The sequence below is a fragment of the Manis pentadactyla genome, chromosome 8 (genome assembly GCF_030020395.1).
Source record: "Manis pentadactyla isolate mManPen7 chromosome 8, mManPen7.hap1, whole genome shotgun sequence".
Lineage (NCBI taxonomy): Eukaryota > Metazoa > Chordata > Mammalia > Pholidota > Manidae > Manis > Manis pentadactyla.
Genome location: NC_080026.1, coordinates 13038942 through 13055190, shown reverse-complemented (window position 1 = coordinate 13055190; position 16249 = coordinate 13038942). Strand labels below are relative to the sequence as shown.

The window sequence follows — 16249 nt, the reverse complement described above, 5'->3', positions numbered from 1 at the left end:
TGACTGTCAAGGGCTGGAAATGAGGAGCTGTTTCTTAAAGGGTTTAGAGTTTCAGTTTTACAAGATGAAAAATGTCTACAGATTCATTGCACAAAATTGAATTTACTTAACACTACTGCACTATACACTTAAAAATGCTTAATATGATAAATTCCATATTATGTGAATTTTGCCACAGTTAAAAAAATCAGTGCTGAATATAAAGTTTGTGCTCAGTAAATAAGTGTAAAATCCAAGTAGCCCTCTTTCACAAATTAACAATGAGAGAAAGACCACAAAGGAGAGAATGTCCTGCCACTATAACTGATCATGTAGACCGAAAATTGGCTGTACATGATTGAAGAGCAACTCTATATTAGTGTATGAAATTATGTCACAGTTGGGCTTTTAAATGATTGAAGATTTAAACTTTTATAATTTGGGATGCATTTTAATTACTTCCACCTAAGGCCTAGAAAGTTACTTTAATATAAAATGTAAGAAGTGGAGGGGAAGTCCAAGTCTTAACTGGAGGCAGTATCAGAAATAATAATCTGGTTTACAATATTCTCACTGGCAATTTCCAGAAGAAATTCAATTCTGTATGAAAGCACCAGATTCATGACACTCAAGAGACTCTGACCAAGCTAGCAGAGCTCCATGCCAGCTCCAGGCAGGGAAGACACAGAAGTAGGAGATAAAGTCTGGGCCCCTGGAATTGATGGCTCATTGCGGAGCAAAGCCCAGACACACACACACGTGCTCACACACACACAGCACGGCATTACACCCAAGAAAGCAGTCATGCAGCACAGTGAATGACTGTCTGTAGCAAAAACTGAGTATACAAATGAAGGGTTATATCAGGGCTGTTTCTGGCAAACACTCTTTATTCCAATTAGTTTGTCCCTAAATTAAAAACTTCTCAAGTCCCTTGAAAGTTGTGACCAAAAAATTCTAGATCTAATGGACAACTCATAGTTTTTCCAAGTCACACCCACCTTTTGAGTACTTTCTAAAATTAACTTCTTCTACAAGAGAAACAAAAGGCAACTTTTGTAAAACAAGTTTACCTTGTAGTTAAAATACAGCCATCCTCTGGGACATGTTCCATGTTTTGGTGTCTCTTTCTCTTTCTCTATGACCCAGAACTTCTTGCGCTTGCAGATGCTGGGCATAGAAACTAGACACTCTTCACTTGCCCAGAGCCCTAGAGGGGAAAAATGGGTTAGAAATGACCACAGTTGTGACTCACTGTAGATATTCTCTATTGATCACTATTTTTATGACTGCTGTGGTTTATCATAATTTGTCTTTTAAATTAGAAATTGAACTAGATTTAACTACTAGTCATAGAGTTCTCTAGTGACAAGAGTTAACAGGGCAAGGTGCCAAATTGGTAATTCTAATTTAATTAGAATTAGTAATGTAGAAATTTTGCAAATGCAAATAACCCCCCAAAAACAATGAACTAAACAAATATTGCAACAAATCCAATAATGATTAAGTTTCTAGGAATATGTGACTTGGATGGCAGATGAATACTTTGTAGAGTTTTTTTTGTAAAGTATATTTTTGTTTAAAAACATTCAACTTCAGTGTAAAGAGATAAAAAAGATTCTAAGAGAGTAGACGATCATTTCTACTTTGGAACTCTTTAGAAAATGTAATTATTTAGAAAAATTAACTCCCAAACTTGTAAGAAAGAAGCAATTCTCAACACTGACCCTTAAACAAAGCAGGCACACATATAGATATACCCTCAGGAAGATATATCCCAAAGTCCTTAGCCTCCTGGATAATGTTTTTTTAATTTAGAAAAGCTGTATTGTCAGAGTAAAGGTTAAATAATGCATTTCATTAGCATTCAAGCTATAAACTCCAGAATAGGGCAAGGGTATCTGTAAATTGCAAGGCAGATTCAGGTTTGCTAGTGTGAGGGATAGGAGCCAAAAAGATGGTGGCATTTTGCAGGAGAGGCTGGAGTACTATTTTCAATGCAGAGTAGCTGCTATTCTTCCAGAATCACACAGCAGTCTTTCTGTAGGCTGTTGTGACACCTGCTGGCAAAAGCAAGCTGATTAATAACATGGTTTTTCCTTCCTAACTTTCTCTGTAGGCGCCCTTACATCAAAGATTGCTTTCTATGTTTATCCCTGTCCTGACTTGGGGCACAGGTCTGTTATGAATCATTAAGAGTCAGAAACATCATTACCTTTTATTGGATAGAAAGAGTGGGTGGATATGAGTGGACAATCAACCCGAACAACACCGTACCGATGAATAGAATTTAAAAAAACCTTGCAAACGGTTTGTGTTCTAAGGCAAGCAGCAATTAATGCTGGGTGTGTTAAAAAAAAGAATACTGAATTCAATGCAAATTTTCATTAAATGGGAAAATACAAGTAAATTTCACAGAGGTTTATGTTCTGGCCAGTTATAAACTGGATACTAGAAAAAGATTTAAAATGGATCTATTTTGAAATTTCATTGAGAATAGTATTTGTCAGGCATATTTTTTGAACAGTTTCAATGGGCCCATTTTTGGTGCTGTTTTGGTTCATGAGGAAGGACTTATCTGGATGTAAATTATTTTCAAGAACAATGAATGCATGGAATAATCTGGAAGAATGGCCATCCTGAAGCCTTAAGACTGATGAAACTGAACACATTCAATTGAAAAGCAAAATAACCAAACATAACCTTCTCCCTGAACTAATGCAATAAAGAGGAGACTTCAAGCCTTCTGAAAACGATTAGTTGAATTATAAACCCAAAAGTGGTTGAATAAAAAAACCTGTTATGGATGAAATGAAGCCACATCTCTGGCTCTGATTATCCATGCGTCCTTCTATTCCTTTGTCCCAGTTCTGATATGTTACTGGTGTTCCATCTCTCCAGCTGTAGGGACATTAACGATTTTAAGGTCTGCTTTCCTTCTGCATATTCAATCTCCAACACTATTCTTGGAGTTTTGGAGTATGTACTGAAGGCACCATATTAAATTAAAAAAAATATTCATGTCTTTGTTTAGGGAAATGAAAATTTATAAGTTGAAGATAAGTTTTGATGGCTTTTCAACAGATTGATCGCTAAGATCTAGTTCAATCATTCTGCAAATAAAATCTGTCAAACAAAATTAAATGCAAATTAATCTAGGTCCATACCGAAATTCATTGGCTCTTTCTTCTCGAAGTCCAGTCCACCAATTTACACCATACTTTGAGAGCTATTTAAAAAAAGGGAAAATGTCAGCATTTATTCTACTTGTTTTCCCTTTTCACTATTAAGATTAATGGGGTTGCTGTTAATAGCTTTCTATTCTTTAGTATTTTACCCAATTATCTAAAGGAGAGTGCACTAAAGCCTAGCACCTTGAGGAAACCTGAAACTTCATTATGCTGAAACATTCCCTCCTCATTATGAAGGAGGTTTGGAATCAAATTATTGAAAATCTTTCTTACAACTTTCCCTATGCATTTAAAAGTAAATTTTCTAACTTTCATAATAGGGATTTAAAAGGCAATATTGTAAAATTAACTAGGATGTGGATCTCTTTTTTGACTAAAAACTTAGTGGTTTATTCTTTCAGTGATTTATAGAAGTTCATTACATATATCACACTATCTGAGAAATAATTCATGGCTCAAAGACATCAGTGGTAAAAAGATTTTGAGTTTTGGGCATTAGTCTGATGTTAAGCTTTTAAACTATTATCACCCTCTCCCTAGAGACAATATAGGACAAAGGAATACTACAGAATTCCCAGTGTTTGACAACTAGAAAATTATTCATATATTTTATTAATTTTACACCATTATTTATCACACAAAACTTAGTACAGTAAATCATAAAACTGCAGCACCACGTGTGCACACACACATGGACACACACATTAGAGAAGATGCAATACTGGACTTAGGAAATTCTCCAACTATAAAAGAGGAAGAGGCAGTAAGGATTTTTCTAAGACCTTTAAATCAATATACTTTGTATGTGATCTGGGTGTGTAAGAGGTGTGTAAAATGCAGCTTAATTTTTTAAACTTAAAATGTTCATTGGAAGGCATTTATATTTAAATTTGCATTCCATTTCTTTTATAAGACTTCAGAATACATTTTAAGATACATATATATTTTTTCATATAAATTTCAGGTCATCGTACAAGAGAACCTAATAGCTCTCTAGAATTCTAATTTATAAACAGATATTTTTTACTCCATCAACAGTGTGGCTGTCTGCCATATCAGCAATTTGAGAATAATGCAAGACGGAGCAACTGTAATTTGGGATCCCTGAGGTGTTGTTTCATGGACGTGTTCTTACATGCTGAATTTAGATTCCCATTGTCAGACCTTGGAATGGGTCCATTGAGACTGGCTGGGAACTCGGTGGGAGAACCACAACAATTCCATTCAATCTAAAGAGGTCTCATGTGCAACAACAGAGGAAAGCATGGCCTGATCGTTCACTGCCCCAATTAAGGACCTCTAAAGAAAAATTATAACTACTGCATCTTAAGTGGCATATTTATTACCACCTCAATTATAGCATAGTAATCCTCCACATGGCACATCACAACCTGGTGTGATATGGAACAGAACTTCATAGGATGAGCTAGAAGATATTCAGAGTGAAAAATTCAATGTGCAAAATGCACGCTTTCAGCAGTCTCACAGACTCCAAGAAGGGATCAGCGGTTACCAAAGGGAAGAGGTCGGGGAGGGAGGGAGAAGGGGATTAAAGGGCATTATAATTAGCACACTCAAAATAGGTAGGTCACAGGGAAGGCAGCAAGGAGAAGACAAGTAATGACTCTATAGCATCTTACTACGCTGATGGACAGTGACTGCAATGGAGTGTGTCTGGGGAACTTGATAATATGGGTGAATGTTGAAACCACAATGTTGCTCATGTGAAACATTCATAAGATTGTACATCAATGATACCTTAGTTTAGGATGCTTTCAAGTTTAGCTTAGGCAGAAAACCACAACAGCAGAAGATTTATTAATATTCTTTTGAATAAAGAAATGTGATATGACTGCAGATTTCATAATATCAACTATGTTTTGGTACAAACAGCCCTTATAGATAACATATGGGACCAACACTTACCAAAAACAAATAAAGCACAGCAACAGCCAATCTATTCATCTACTAAGTAATGAAAGGAAGAACATCCTGCCATTTCAAACGTTTCTATCAAAAATAGCAAAACCAAGTTATTCTAAGGGTTTTAAATCATTGTATTTTGGAAGATGAGTAACAGAGTTGATATATTTTTATTAGAAGTATTTAGAAATGAAACTTTAAAAATAAGGGCAAATTTGCAATTTCTAAATGCAAACGTTGCCCAACACCATAAAAATGTTAGCTGAGTAGACTAACCAGCTAGTAGTTAAAATTAGACAACTCCTAAAGTGCTTGCAGCTTTTTTCTTTTTTGGCACTAACCAACAACATAGCTCAAAAAAAACAAATTTTCAACAATTCAGCCTCATCATACCTTGTGGAACTCTGTTATTCAAAGAGAAAACATCGATTCATCATTTTTCCAAGATGGAAACATTTTGTTTACAAGAAGTTCTGCTTCAAATTTTAAAAACTGTATCCAGCTTTCTTTTTCAATAGTTTTTTTCTATTTTCCAATTAAAGGTTATTTTTGTTTTTCACATTTCTAAGTTACTACTCTTCATAGGGGAACTACACAACACATGTAATTTAAAAATATCTGCTTCCTTATTTGGGTCCATCCAGCACTTATAGGCTGGAAGTGCCTCAGAGGTGAGTGGCATGACCTCTGCACATTTAGCTTCTCATCCTCAAGTAAAGTAACTTCTAGCCTGACCCATTCCGCTAGGACATGCTTAGATATGGGATTTCTTATTTAAGAAATGTAAATAGTCACAATTTACCAACAAAAAGTGCCTAACACAGCCAAAAATTATACAAAAATAAGAATTGCTTTGGAAATCTATGACTTTCTCCTTTTTAAACTGATACCCTTTCCTCTTGGCCCCCTTTGGCCCTTTCCCAGTCTCCACATTCTATGCCATCCAGTCAGTTTCTTTTGTAGCACAGTGTGGTATTAGATGAGCCAGCCACGCACCCATAATGCTGACAGGACTTTCTGTATTAACATGGCCCAGGCTGGTTGACAATTTTGCCATGTAAGACATCACAGGGTTTGTCTGGTTTGAGATCACACCTAGACTAACACAGGCTGCAGCCCTAGACTGCTAAACCCATGGGTTGCACCACTCCCTTCTATGGGAGGTAGTGACCCCGTCATCCCCACTGGCCTCCCAACCACCAAAGGCTGGGAGAGTGAATTAAGGGGAAGGGGAAGAGGGAAGACCTGAGAGCCGAGCTCTGCTCAAAGATCAAAGAAGCCCATCATTCATGTCTGGCCATCTTTTGGGGAAGGAGTCTAGCATTTTAGTATAATGAAGGCGTTGTGCTCCTATGTATTCCTGATACTGCTCTTCTGCTCCAGCAAAGGGGTTTTAAATGACCTTGTAAGTAGATGGCCTGGGTTCATTTCCAAATTCTACCACTTAACTGCTGTGTAACCAAGTTACTTTACCTCTTTGGCATCTCAGCTTCCTCATCTTTCAAATGTGTTCATAATAGACTTCCCACAGTGATGTTTTTGGAAATTTCAATTCCATTAAATGCTAGTACTTAGTACAGTGCCTGACGCTGTTCAGGTAAGTATTGGCCAAATCTTTTGGCTCATGCACTTTGCCATGCTGGCGGTTTGGTTTTCAGACATTCACCCGATGTCTTGTTATTGCCACGTGGGTAGAGGGATCTGCCGTTTAGTATTCCTGACGCCAGGACACCTAATTTGTTGGTACTTACGATTATGGTTTTGGCTTGAGTGCTCCATTTGTAGGAGAGGAAGGGGGCTAAAATACGTTCACAAACCAACAGTGGGGAGCATCTGGTTGGTCTGCCACTGAGTCTCTGTAAGACCCTGGTGTTGTCATCTAACTCCCTGTTTCTCACCTTTTCCCTAAAACCCAGTAGTAGTCCTGACCTACCTGCACCTCACAGGCTGCAAGTGCATCAGACAGGGTCACAGAAATGGGAAAGCCCAATGAGCTGTGAGGGAAGACATGTCTTCTACAAGCCACGGATGCTTTAATACAGAGCTTCATTTTCACGAACAACTTACAAACATATGAAAAGGTGAAGGAGTGAGAAAGGATCCCTGGAGATCAAGAAATCATGTTAAATTATCGGAAAAGAAACAAGGCTTTTCTTACCTTCAAAGATTTCCTAGGGAAAGTTGGGGGTGAAATTTTCCTCCCATAGGGCTCCCTTGGTAATCTGTATATATACTGCTCTCTTTATACTGACTACTCCTATTTCCAGCTTTTTAAAAATAGAGACTATCTCATTTTTGTGTCCGGAACTTTCTTTGTCTTTGACAAATATCACACTGCCTGACTCATAGCTAATGCTTAATAAATACTTGTTGAAGAAACACATTGCAAATGTACACTGTGCCTTGGCAGTCTGCTTCATTATTTAACGGTGTTTGCCTGCTCCTTTCTAATTAGCCTAGCTCCTAAAAGGAGTGTTGTCTTTATCTTAAGTTGACATCGAAAACCACTCTTTACCATTTTCTGTATGTTGGATCTTTACCAACTTAAAGATATTGTGTTCTTATAAGTAAAATTAAAAACTTTAAAACAGCCATGCACTCCACACCCACCCTCACCACCCCCTCAGGTAATCTTTGTCCTTCATTTGTGCTTTATTTTCCTCTATGGCCATTTACGCATTTATGTTTTCCTAAAATATTATGTAATGCTATTTACTTATGTTGACTACAGTCTTTCTTCCCAGACCAGACTGTAAGCTCCACCAGGGCAGGAATTTTGGTCTGTTTTAGTCACTGGGAGAGCCCCAGTCCCTTGAAGAGTAGACTCTGAATAAAGTAGGTGTTGAATGGTTGCGTGAACCTCACGAAAACAATAAAACTCTACTTATTCACCATTGTTGCTAGTAAAAAAGGAAGAGGAGTGAAATGACTGACCAATATAAGAAACCTCTATTTCCATTATTTTCTCTCAGTCTTTGTAACAGCAAGAAAAACAATTCTCAAAAAATCTATGGCTTTTAATGAAACTTAAATGTCTGAAGCAAAAGAAAAAAATCCCCCCATGGACAGAAGGAGCTAAGCTCTGAATTTCTCATGGTCAATTATGTTCAAGTACCGCTTTTATTTTGCTGTGGATGAATTCTTGCTCATGTGCAGAATGAATTGTGAGAATATCCCCATGCAGCCAGCCACAGACAAACTCAAAGGAGGACCATTCCGCAGCATAGGTATGAAAAAGGTACTCTGCATCCTGATAGAAGAGCCAGGGTGCATCTGGAAGAAAAATGAACAATGCAAATGGTGCAAAAGTCATTGACTGATATAATGCAGTTAAATAGGGTATGCTATGACTGACCCCAGATTTTTAATTTGGTCACTCAGTATTTAAAATAATGTGTGTGTGTGTGTGTGTGTGTGTGTGCATACATAAATAAGTACATTTACACACATATAAATAAATATATAATTTGCTTTTTTCCCTTGGTCTGTCTCATTTAAGAAGTTCATTTCTATTCTAAGGTCTGGGATAGATGCATATCTTAAAATCATGTGTCATAAAAATGGAGTTATACTATGTTATTAGTCTTTGATCATCTTTGATAGTTATTAATTTGATTATTTGTTAATTATTCATTTGTTAGCTTGAACAAATGACTTCTGGATTGACCTAAGAAAAGAGAGGTTCGAATGGAGGATGGTAATAATACAGCATTAATATAATAGTGCATAGTTTGAAACTTAAGAACTGCCAGGATAGTTCTTACCATACTGGTACCAGGGTGGTATCTTGGGTTTCACATCTGCAAGGTAAAAGCAAACCACCTTGAGTAACCTTCACAGGGGCACTATCTCTGAATTACTTCAGCTCTGAATGCAATATTTTGTACTACACCTTTTTAAGACCATTTGAAAACCAGCTACTTTGGGCTGTTTGGGATACGGTTAGTTATCATACTTGAAGAGGAGGCTCAAGAAATGTCTCTGACTAAAGAACTAACACTTGTTGAGGGTCTACTGCATGTCACACACTGGGCTACATAGTTTCACTCACTCATTTAACAAGTAATTTTGTTTGCTTGTAGTCACATAGATATTTCTTCCAGATTGTGTCCGCAAAATACAATATTCCACAATATAGCCACTTATCCTCATCTCCTATTAACTAACTTAGCACCTGCACCAGTGTCATCTTTTCTTATTCTGCTATGATACATTCTTTGCTAAAATAGTGCAATTTGGTTCATCACGAAGGCTGTTGGTGCTGTGGTCTGAGATACTTCAATTTTAGATCTCTGTAACTCTTTACTTGGAAAAATGTTATAGACTATTAGAAAACCAACATATAATAAGGATCTTATTAATATTTTTACCTCTTGGAATTTTGCATATCCATTCGTGTTTGGAACCACAGTGGGAGGGCAGCAACACCTTATTTGCCTTATAAACAGCACAGTTTCTTGCATCTTCTTCAAAATAAGTATTGTCTAAAAATGAAGAGACAACCTGCAGCAGATGAAGTTCATTATTTCTTAATGGTGATCCCTTGCAAAAAGTTTTGCAAAAGATCAAAAAAAGCAACCCTGTAAATAAATCACAGTAGATTTCTGGAGGAAGCTTCAAAAATGTCTGGATACGAATCTAGTTAAAGATCATTTCATATTTGTGAAAAACAAGCTAACCAAACATTAGCATTTTTCCTTAAAAATGCTTTTTTTTTTCTTAAAAAGTAGCATGCTACTGCTTTGTCCAGAAGGAACAAATCAGATGCAAGCTTCCTTCTGAGCTTGCACTGTTTTCTCACCGGCAGGATTAAGTTAACCCTGGGATCCTGGGGAAACCTCTTAAAGGCTCATGGATCTGTCAGATTTGGGTCTAATCTTTTGCTCACACATTAAGCTTTTAGTCCTAATCGCTGAATTCTAATTCATCACTAGTCTTAATCAGGAAACTATCCAACACCTTACACAAATGATCACATAACAGGGGTATTAAATAAAGATTCAACCTTCTCAGACTTAATGACTACTCAACAGAAGAGTGGCTGGGTCACAGGTACAATTGGGGTAAAATTTGGAAAGAAGAGGATATTTTGAAGCCTTAAACTCCTCAAGCATGTACACAGTCATGCAACAATTTATCTAACTTAAATATACATAAACTCAGATTCAGGGAAATGGCACCAGTTTCATATTTTGTCAGTGGGCAGTGGTGAGGCTCCCCGCCTGCTGCTTCAGGGCCTTATCTCATTTATTCTGAGCCAAATTGCCTTTTCCTTTCCTATTACTAATGAGTTTGTCTTACTAAAACAAGATGAAATGTTCTCAACCTCTGTGTACCACCTTTCATTTTCCCAGTACCACGTTGACATTAACCAAGCAATTGTGCCATGTGGTGGCTGCCATTTATGGAGCAGGTGGACCCTCTCTACGTCCCTTCTGCTTTCTGAGTCTTGTTTTTTTCATCAGCAAAATCGGTGGATGGGGCTGAGCAGTCTCTAAGATCTCTTTCCAATGCACTCTTCAAAAAAGCGGTACCAGTAAAAACATTACAGAAATTTTTTAACTAGCACACCCTTTTTATTTTTATTCCAACCATTTGCATCTGTTTCCCACAAATCCCTTCCTTGCCACACATTTGAACACCATTTATGTAGCAGTCCTAGAGATGCTTTTTCTTTATTGATCTTTACTATTTCAAAGTTTGGGGACTGATATTTTGTCAAGTATGGAACATTATAACATTGTGGCTTTGGAGGCAGACAACCTGTGTACAGATCCTAGCTTTCCAATGTATTATTTTAGGCAAACTGTTTAAGAATTCTAATACCAACTGGATTGATCCTTGGCAAGGATGAAATGAGATCATTCAGAAGTGCACTCAACTCAGTTCTTGGACTATAATTAGGGTTCAGTAAACAGGAGCTATTTACCAGGTGAAATGGAATGACTTGATTTTGCACATGCCCTCCACTGGATCCCATTTAAGTCTGGGACATGGCTTGCATTTTTTTCCCTATCACCTTGAGGAAAATGTGAGAACTCCTTATTACATGAAAAATAATGTAATATTGAGTTCCTTTTTTCCTTCACAGAGTCTTTTACAAGTATGAGTCAGAATGAAAAGCAAGTCTTTTTTCCTTCTTAGTAGCTTGCTCTGGTTGAGGTGCTATTTCTAAGGCTGGCATTTGTCTTTTTAGAATGAGATGAACTGGAATGGTTTTTTCATTGTGGCCTGGACAGGGTCCCACAGTCTCACAATCAGGGCCTATGCAGGAGAGAGAGGTGGAGTAAAGGGAGCCTGATATTATTTTAAAGGATAGTTGCTTCTTGCTGGAAAAGGGAGATAGTTTGGAGGCCTTTTCAGAGGTTTTGATTCCTTTTCAGGATCAGATTCTACAGCCGATCTCACAAATAGCTGCCCAGCAAAGGTTTCCCAGGACTTTGCTAACATCTGGCACCAAAATCTGGGGCAGTTTTTTATTTGTTTCTGAGTCATGGGAAATAGGGCTATTATTTCCAGGTTTTCTCAGTTGTTTTACCAAGTGGTTCAAGGGCCACCAGTTTTGAAATCATTTCCTTTTCTCCAGTCTGGAAAGACTCACAGGAGTTCCATCAGACCACGCCCAAGAGCCAGCATTCAGTGGGTTTCTTTTATTAAATCCAATCCAGAACTGCCTTTCTTCTGTCCTATGAAGAGAAGAAATGAAAACTTAGCCCTTCCGATCGAATTCCCAACATTCTGTAAAAGTTTCAAGAAATATTTTCAAAGATATATGTGTGCAGGAAACAGCTGATGCTACTGGCAGGATTGATCAAGTCAACACACATTTATTGAATATTTCCTGTTTGCAAAACCTGAGCAGTGAAATGAACTGAGAGATTTAGCCTCACTTCTTATTTCTCTTGGTTTGTATGGTACACTCATTGGTGATGTGCATTTGGGGAACAGTCAGCCCCTCCTGAGAAAATGGCTTTCTCATGTTTGTTAGGAATGGACTTCCAATCAGGAAAAGGGCACATGGTAAGAAGTTTGGGAACATTTCTTCCCTAAAGGACTTTTTACCACTTTACTATTTATACTACTTTCCTGTGCTTTCATTTATTGCTCATTCATTAAATGTTCGTGTGTTCTTTGGAGGTTAATCACTACCACCTCCATTTAATAAAAGGTACACAGCAGATTTTGATGTTTTCTTTTTCTGATCTGACATAAGTAACTCCACAGCAAATCAGCCCAGCAGATTAACTTTTGCAGTCGCCACTTGGTTAGACGTGGTGGGAAGCCCTGCAGAGAACCATCTTCCCTCCTATTAGGTGGAGGGCAAATACATCAAACCACAGAGTATATAAATCAGGCAATAAAGCCTAATTGTACGACAAGCCATCTCATGAGGAGAATTTTCTGGGGATAATTTTAAAGAATTAAAGATTTAAGAATCAGAAGTCATGACAGATGCTTTGTTTCCTTAGCACAGAGAAGCAGGCCTGTTCTGAAGCAACCCCTTCTCAGATGTTTGAGCTACTAGGCCCGAATGATACAAATGAAAGTAAAATATGACTCAGAAAATCTTAGAGACCCCTGGGGCCTGTTTGGTCACTGCTGTCATTACAACTGACATTCAAGGCTGTGGGAAGGGGAGAATTCTGAGTTCAGGTTCAGCCAGGCATATTCATCTCGATGGCCTAGCCTGGAAACCTGCATCACTTTCCCTGCCTTGAGAACTTTTTATTCCTTTCCTTGCTGAGTTCAGACTCCTATATTTTTTCTGCTGTATATTGGGCTCTAGAGGATGGGTTGGTGTTTATTTTCTCTCCATCAATTTCCTAAAATTGTATAACTTTCATAATATGATATAATACTATGAATATAAAAAATAGTAAAAGGGAAATAGGAAAGAAGTGCCATAGGCAGGAGAAGAGAACTATGAGATTTGGTTTATTTGCTATCATTAAGCATCAGACTTGGCAGAACTTCCTGACAGTCTGGGTAAAATGTAAAACATTATATAGCTTTTGTGATTAGGTGCTAAAGATCAGTAATTTGATAGGTGGTTGGCACTAAATCCCATGAGGACTTCCAAGTGTGAGACTATATATAAGTAGAAGTGATCTAATGATATTCGATCTTACAGCAAACTTGGAAGCAGTTTGCACATGGTTGTTTCATACAGCAAACCTCACCACATGCAAGCACGGCTAAAGTCAGGATGCAATGTCATAACTTGAAAAATGGAGATTTTCACAGAACCCATGGATCTGTGGCCCCACGGCAGACTGACAGTCCAATGAACCCGGAAGCAGCTTGAACTTCCCTTTAGCCTCAGAGACTCTGACTCAGCAGCTCTGGTGTGAGACCAGAGGGCTTTGGGTTCACAGGTGTGCCAAGTGCGTGTGACCACCAGCCAGGTTGGGGAATCACTGTCTCCTGTCAGTACCTCCTGCAGAGACTGACAGTTCTGTGGGATGATAAGTGTTCTCAAAAGAGAGCTGGGTGGTCAAAGAAAGGGCTTCCTTCCAGAAGCCTTTATAATGCTAATGTATATGGCAAATTTTCAAGATTGTGCCTTGTTTTGTAAAGATATTTGACCATGAAATCTCCCTTTCTCCCCACAGAGTACTCCATGAGTCTTGAAGTGAGAGAGGTTGTCAAAGTCTCCCACCTGCAAGGTCATTTTTACAGATGCTGGAGATGAGTAATTTGATAGATGCCACATACTAGCATTCTTATGGGAGTGTTTTAAAGGAAACTTATGGGGAAGACCAGGACTTTCCTCAGAGAAGTTCTGGGTTTTCTCTGAGATTCAGGCAAGTGGTTCACTGAGGCTCCAGAATGGCAGACTTGGGGGCAGAACGCCTGAGTATTAGAGTTCCAGGAGTCTTGGTAAATAAATACATGGCACCGAGGAGGCATGCCCTTACAGGCAGCATCCTCAGGAACAGGATTTTGTCTGAATCTGTTGGATTCTCCAGACAGCTATGCATATAGCAGTGTCCCTTCCATCGAGGATATGCCCCAAATGTATGCCAACTGACAAGACCATTCTAGACCAAGGGCTGGGAAGACTCACTAAAAGAGACCTGTTTGACTGTCTTGAAAATAGAGTAGACTTAGTCTGTGTTGCTCTGGCTTAGCAGCTCATCTTTGAAACCAACCTCCGACAACAGAATGGGCTTTTCCCCAAGGAGTACTCTGAAACCAAAGGACTTGTAGAGACAGTAGATGAGGTTGTGGTAGAAGGAATTTCTATATTGGGTGGGAGGCAGCACAAGACCTGTCATGTTTCCTCAAATTTAAATTTAGTTCACTTTCTAACTCCATGGACTTCAAGATTCTGTAAACTTGCAAGAGAGTTGCAGACAAGTGAATGCCTGCTTCTTCAAATGTAAAATTAGGAAGTTGGATTGGAATTCTTTTTTTTATCAGTGGGACTTCCTTTTTTAAGACAAAATTTTACATGGACCCCTTTATATACAAAATAACCAGAAGTAGAGCTGGTTGGAGCTGCTCTGGTGGGTCAGCAAGTCAGGAACTAGCAGACGTTGGCTGCCTCCTGGTCGTGGGGTTCCAGAACCCTTGGGATCCTCAGAAAACACCTTGAAAACCACTGGACTGGACAATTTCTGAGTTTGGCAGAAAAGCTTTCAAATTCTGATTTGAGGCACACAGAAACGATTTCAAACATCAGAACAATCATCATATTGTTCTTTGTTTTATGGAATAAGAATCTGCTGTAATATAAATATAAAGTTGTAAGTATATATAGTTTTCTTCCACAAGTAGTGGCTAGTTGGTTTTAGGCTTAAAAACAAGTACTTGAGATTTTTAAAAACTATTTGGAATACTCGCCCTTAAGAAGCCATTACTGGGAGATGGAATATCTGACTGCAATTTTCCAAAATTAACAAAGTATTTACCGATTAAATTTTGAATGTAAAAGCTCATTCACAAAATTCTCTTCCTCAATATGGGCAAAGCTTGCAAGATGAGCTCCAAATTCTTCACAAAATGCTTCAGCTTCTCTCCATGTTCTTTTCATTAGGACTTTTTCGTTATGAAATACCTGTAGGGTAAAAGGAAAACAAACTTGGCACTGTCATGAATGAGGTGAGGCTGTGTAATTCTTGACAAGAAAATAACAGTAATATAATTGTCACTATTATTCTACATTAAAAGCTTGACCCAGTAGAGACAAATAACATTTTCTGAACTAGAATGAATCTGTTCATCACAAAACTACTACCCCACTGTATCCTCACGACAAATTCATGAGGAGGGTACGATAAGTTCAGTATTATATATGAGCTCCTTGATGACTCTGTTTTTTCCCTTCTAAATTTCCAGAGACTGGCATATACTTGCCCCTGAATAAATGTTTGTCAAGAGATGAGGAGAGTCGGGGCAAGGATGGGGTGGGGGGGTTACAAAGTCAGGTCACACAGCTACCAGCTGGCGGAGCTAAGGTTACACCCAGTCCTCCTTGCTTCCAGGGTCCTTCAGTTTCCACCCAACCAGATTGGCTCTGACAGATTAGAATTGGGTGAATGATCATGAATCTGGCTGACCCAGGGCAAGACGTGTGACATGAGACCTGGCACCTGGGGCAGGCCTATTTCTAAGGTCTTTGGGTCTAAGCAGCGCCTAAATTGTCTTCTGTCTCTTGGCCATCCTCACAGTAGCAGGAAGAAGTCAGTCAAATGGAGTATCTGCTTTTGACTTTATTTACGATCAAGGGTGAGGGACCAAAGACCCAGAGCTCCAGATCCTGGCCTCTGCACCCTCCTCATTTTTAAGCGCCTGACACTATACCTGAGTCGCTGGCGCTGGGCAGGAATCCTAAGGCCAGACTTCACCAGCCTCTGATTTGCTGAGACCAGAGTGAATAGCTTCCCCAAGCCTGGCCCACAGAACACAGCTTTTCCATCTTTTAAGTTATATGTCAAAATTCGCCTCCACTGGGAACATTTTCTTGAATCATCTTGATTCATAAATCCTACCACCATGCCCATCAAACACACCATACATTTGTTGACATGTTGGGGTGGTAAATAGTAGACAAAGTACTGGACCAGGAGTCCCAAAACCATGTATTTATTCCAACTCTGTCAGTAAAGAATTGTGATCTTGGGCAAACCACTTCAAGCTGCCTCAGTTTAGTC

The 16249-nt window shown here is 38.6% G+C and overlaps 1 protein-coding gene across 2 annotated transcripts in view; it reads right to left on the bottom strand.

Annotated features, from left to right (window-relative positions):
* Positions 1 to 16249, bottom strand: part of PLA2R1 (phospholipase A2 receptor 1) — a 114334-nt gene that overhangs the window by 24562 nt on the left and 73523 nt on the right. For both annotated transcript variants that reach the window (XM_036884186.2, XM_036884185.2), the window contains 8 exons: positions 15008 to 15153; positions 11695 to 11779; positions 9464 to 9596; positions 8858 to 8893; positions 8209 to 8366; positions 3147 to 3208; positions 2777 to 2880; positions 1053 to 1189 (listed from right to left, as the gene is read on the bottom strand). In XM_036884186.2, coding sequence (XP_036740081.2) covers positions 1053 to 1189; positions 2777 to 2880; positions 3147 to 3208; positions 8209 to 8366; positions 8858 to 8893; positions 9464 to 9596; positions 11695 to 11779; positions 15008 to 15153 — 861 coding nt within the window. The remainder of the gene's footprint in view (positions 1 to 1052; positions 1190 to 2776; positions 2881 to 3146; positions 3209 to 8208; positions 8367 to 8857; positions 8894 to 9463; positions 9597 to 11694; positions 11780 to 15007; positions 15154 to 16249) is intronic.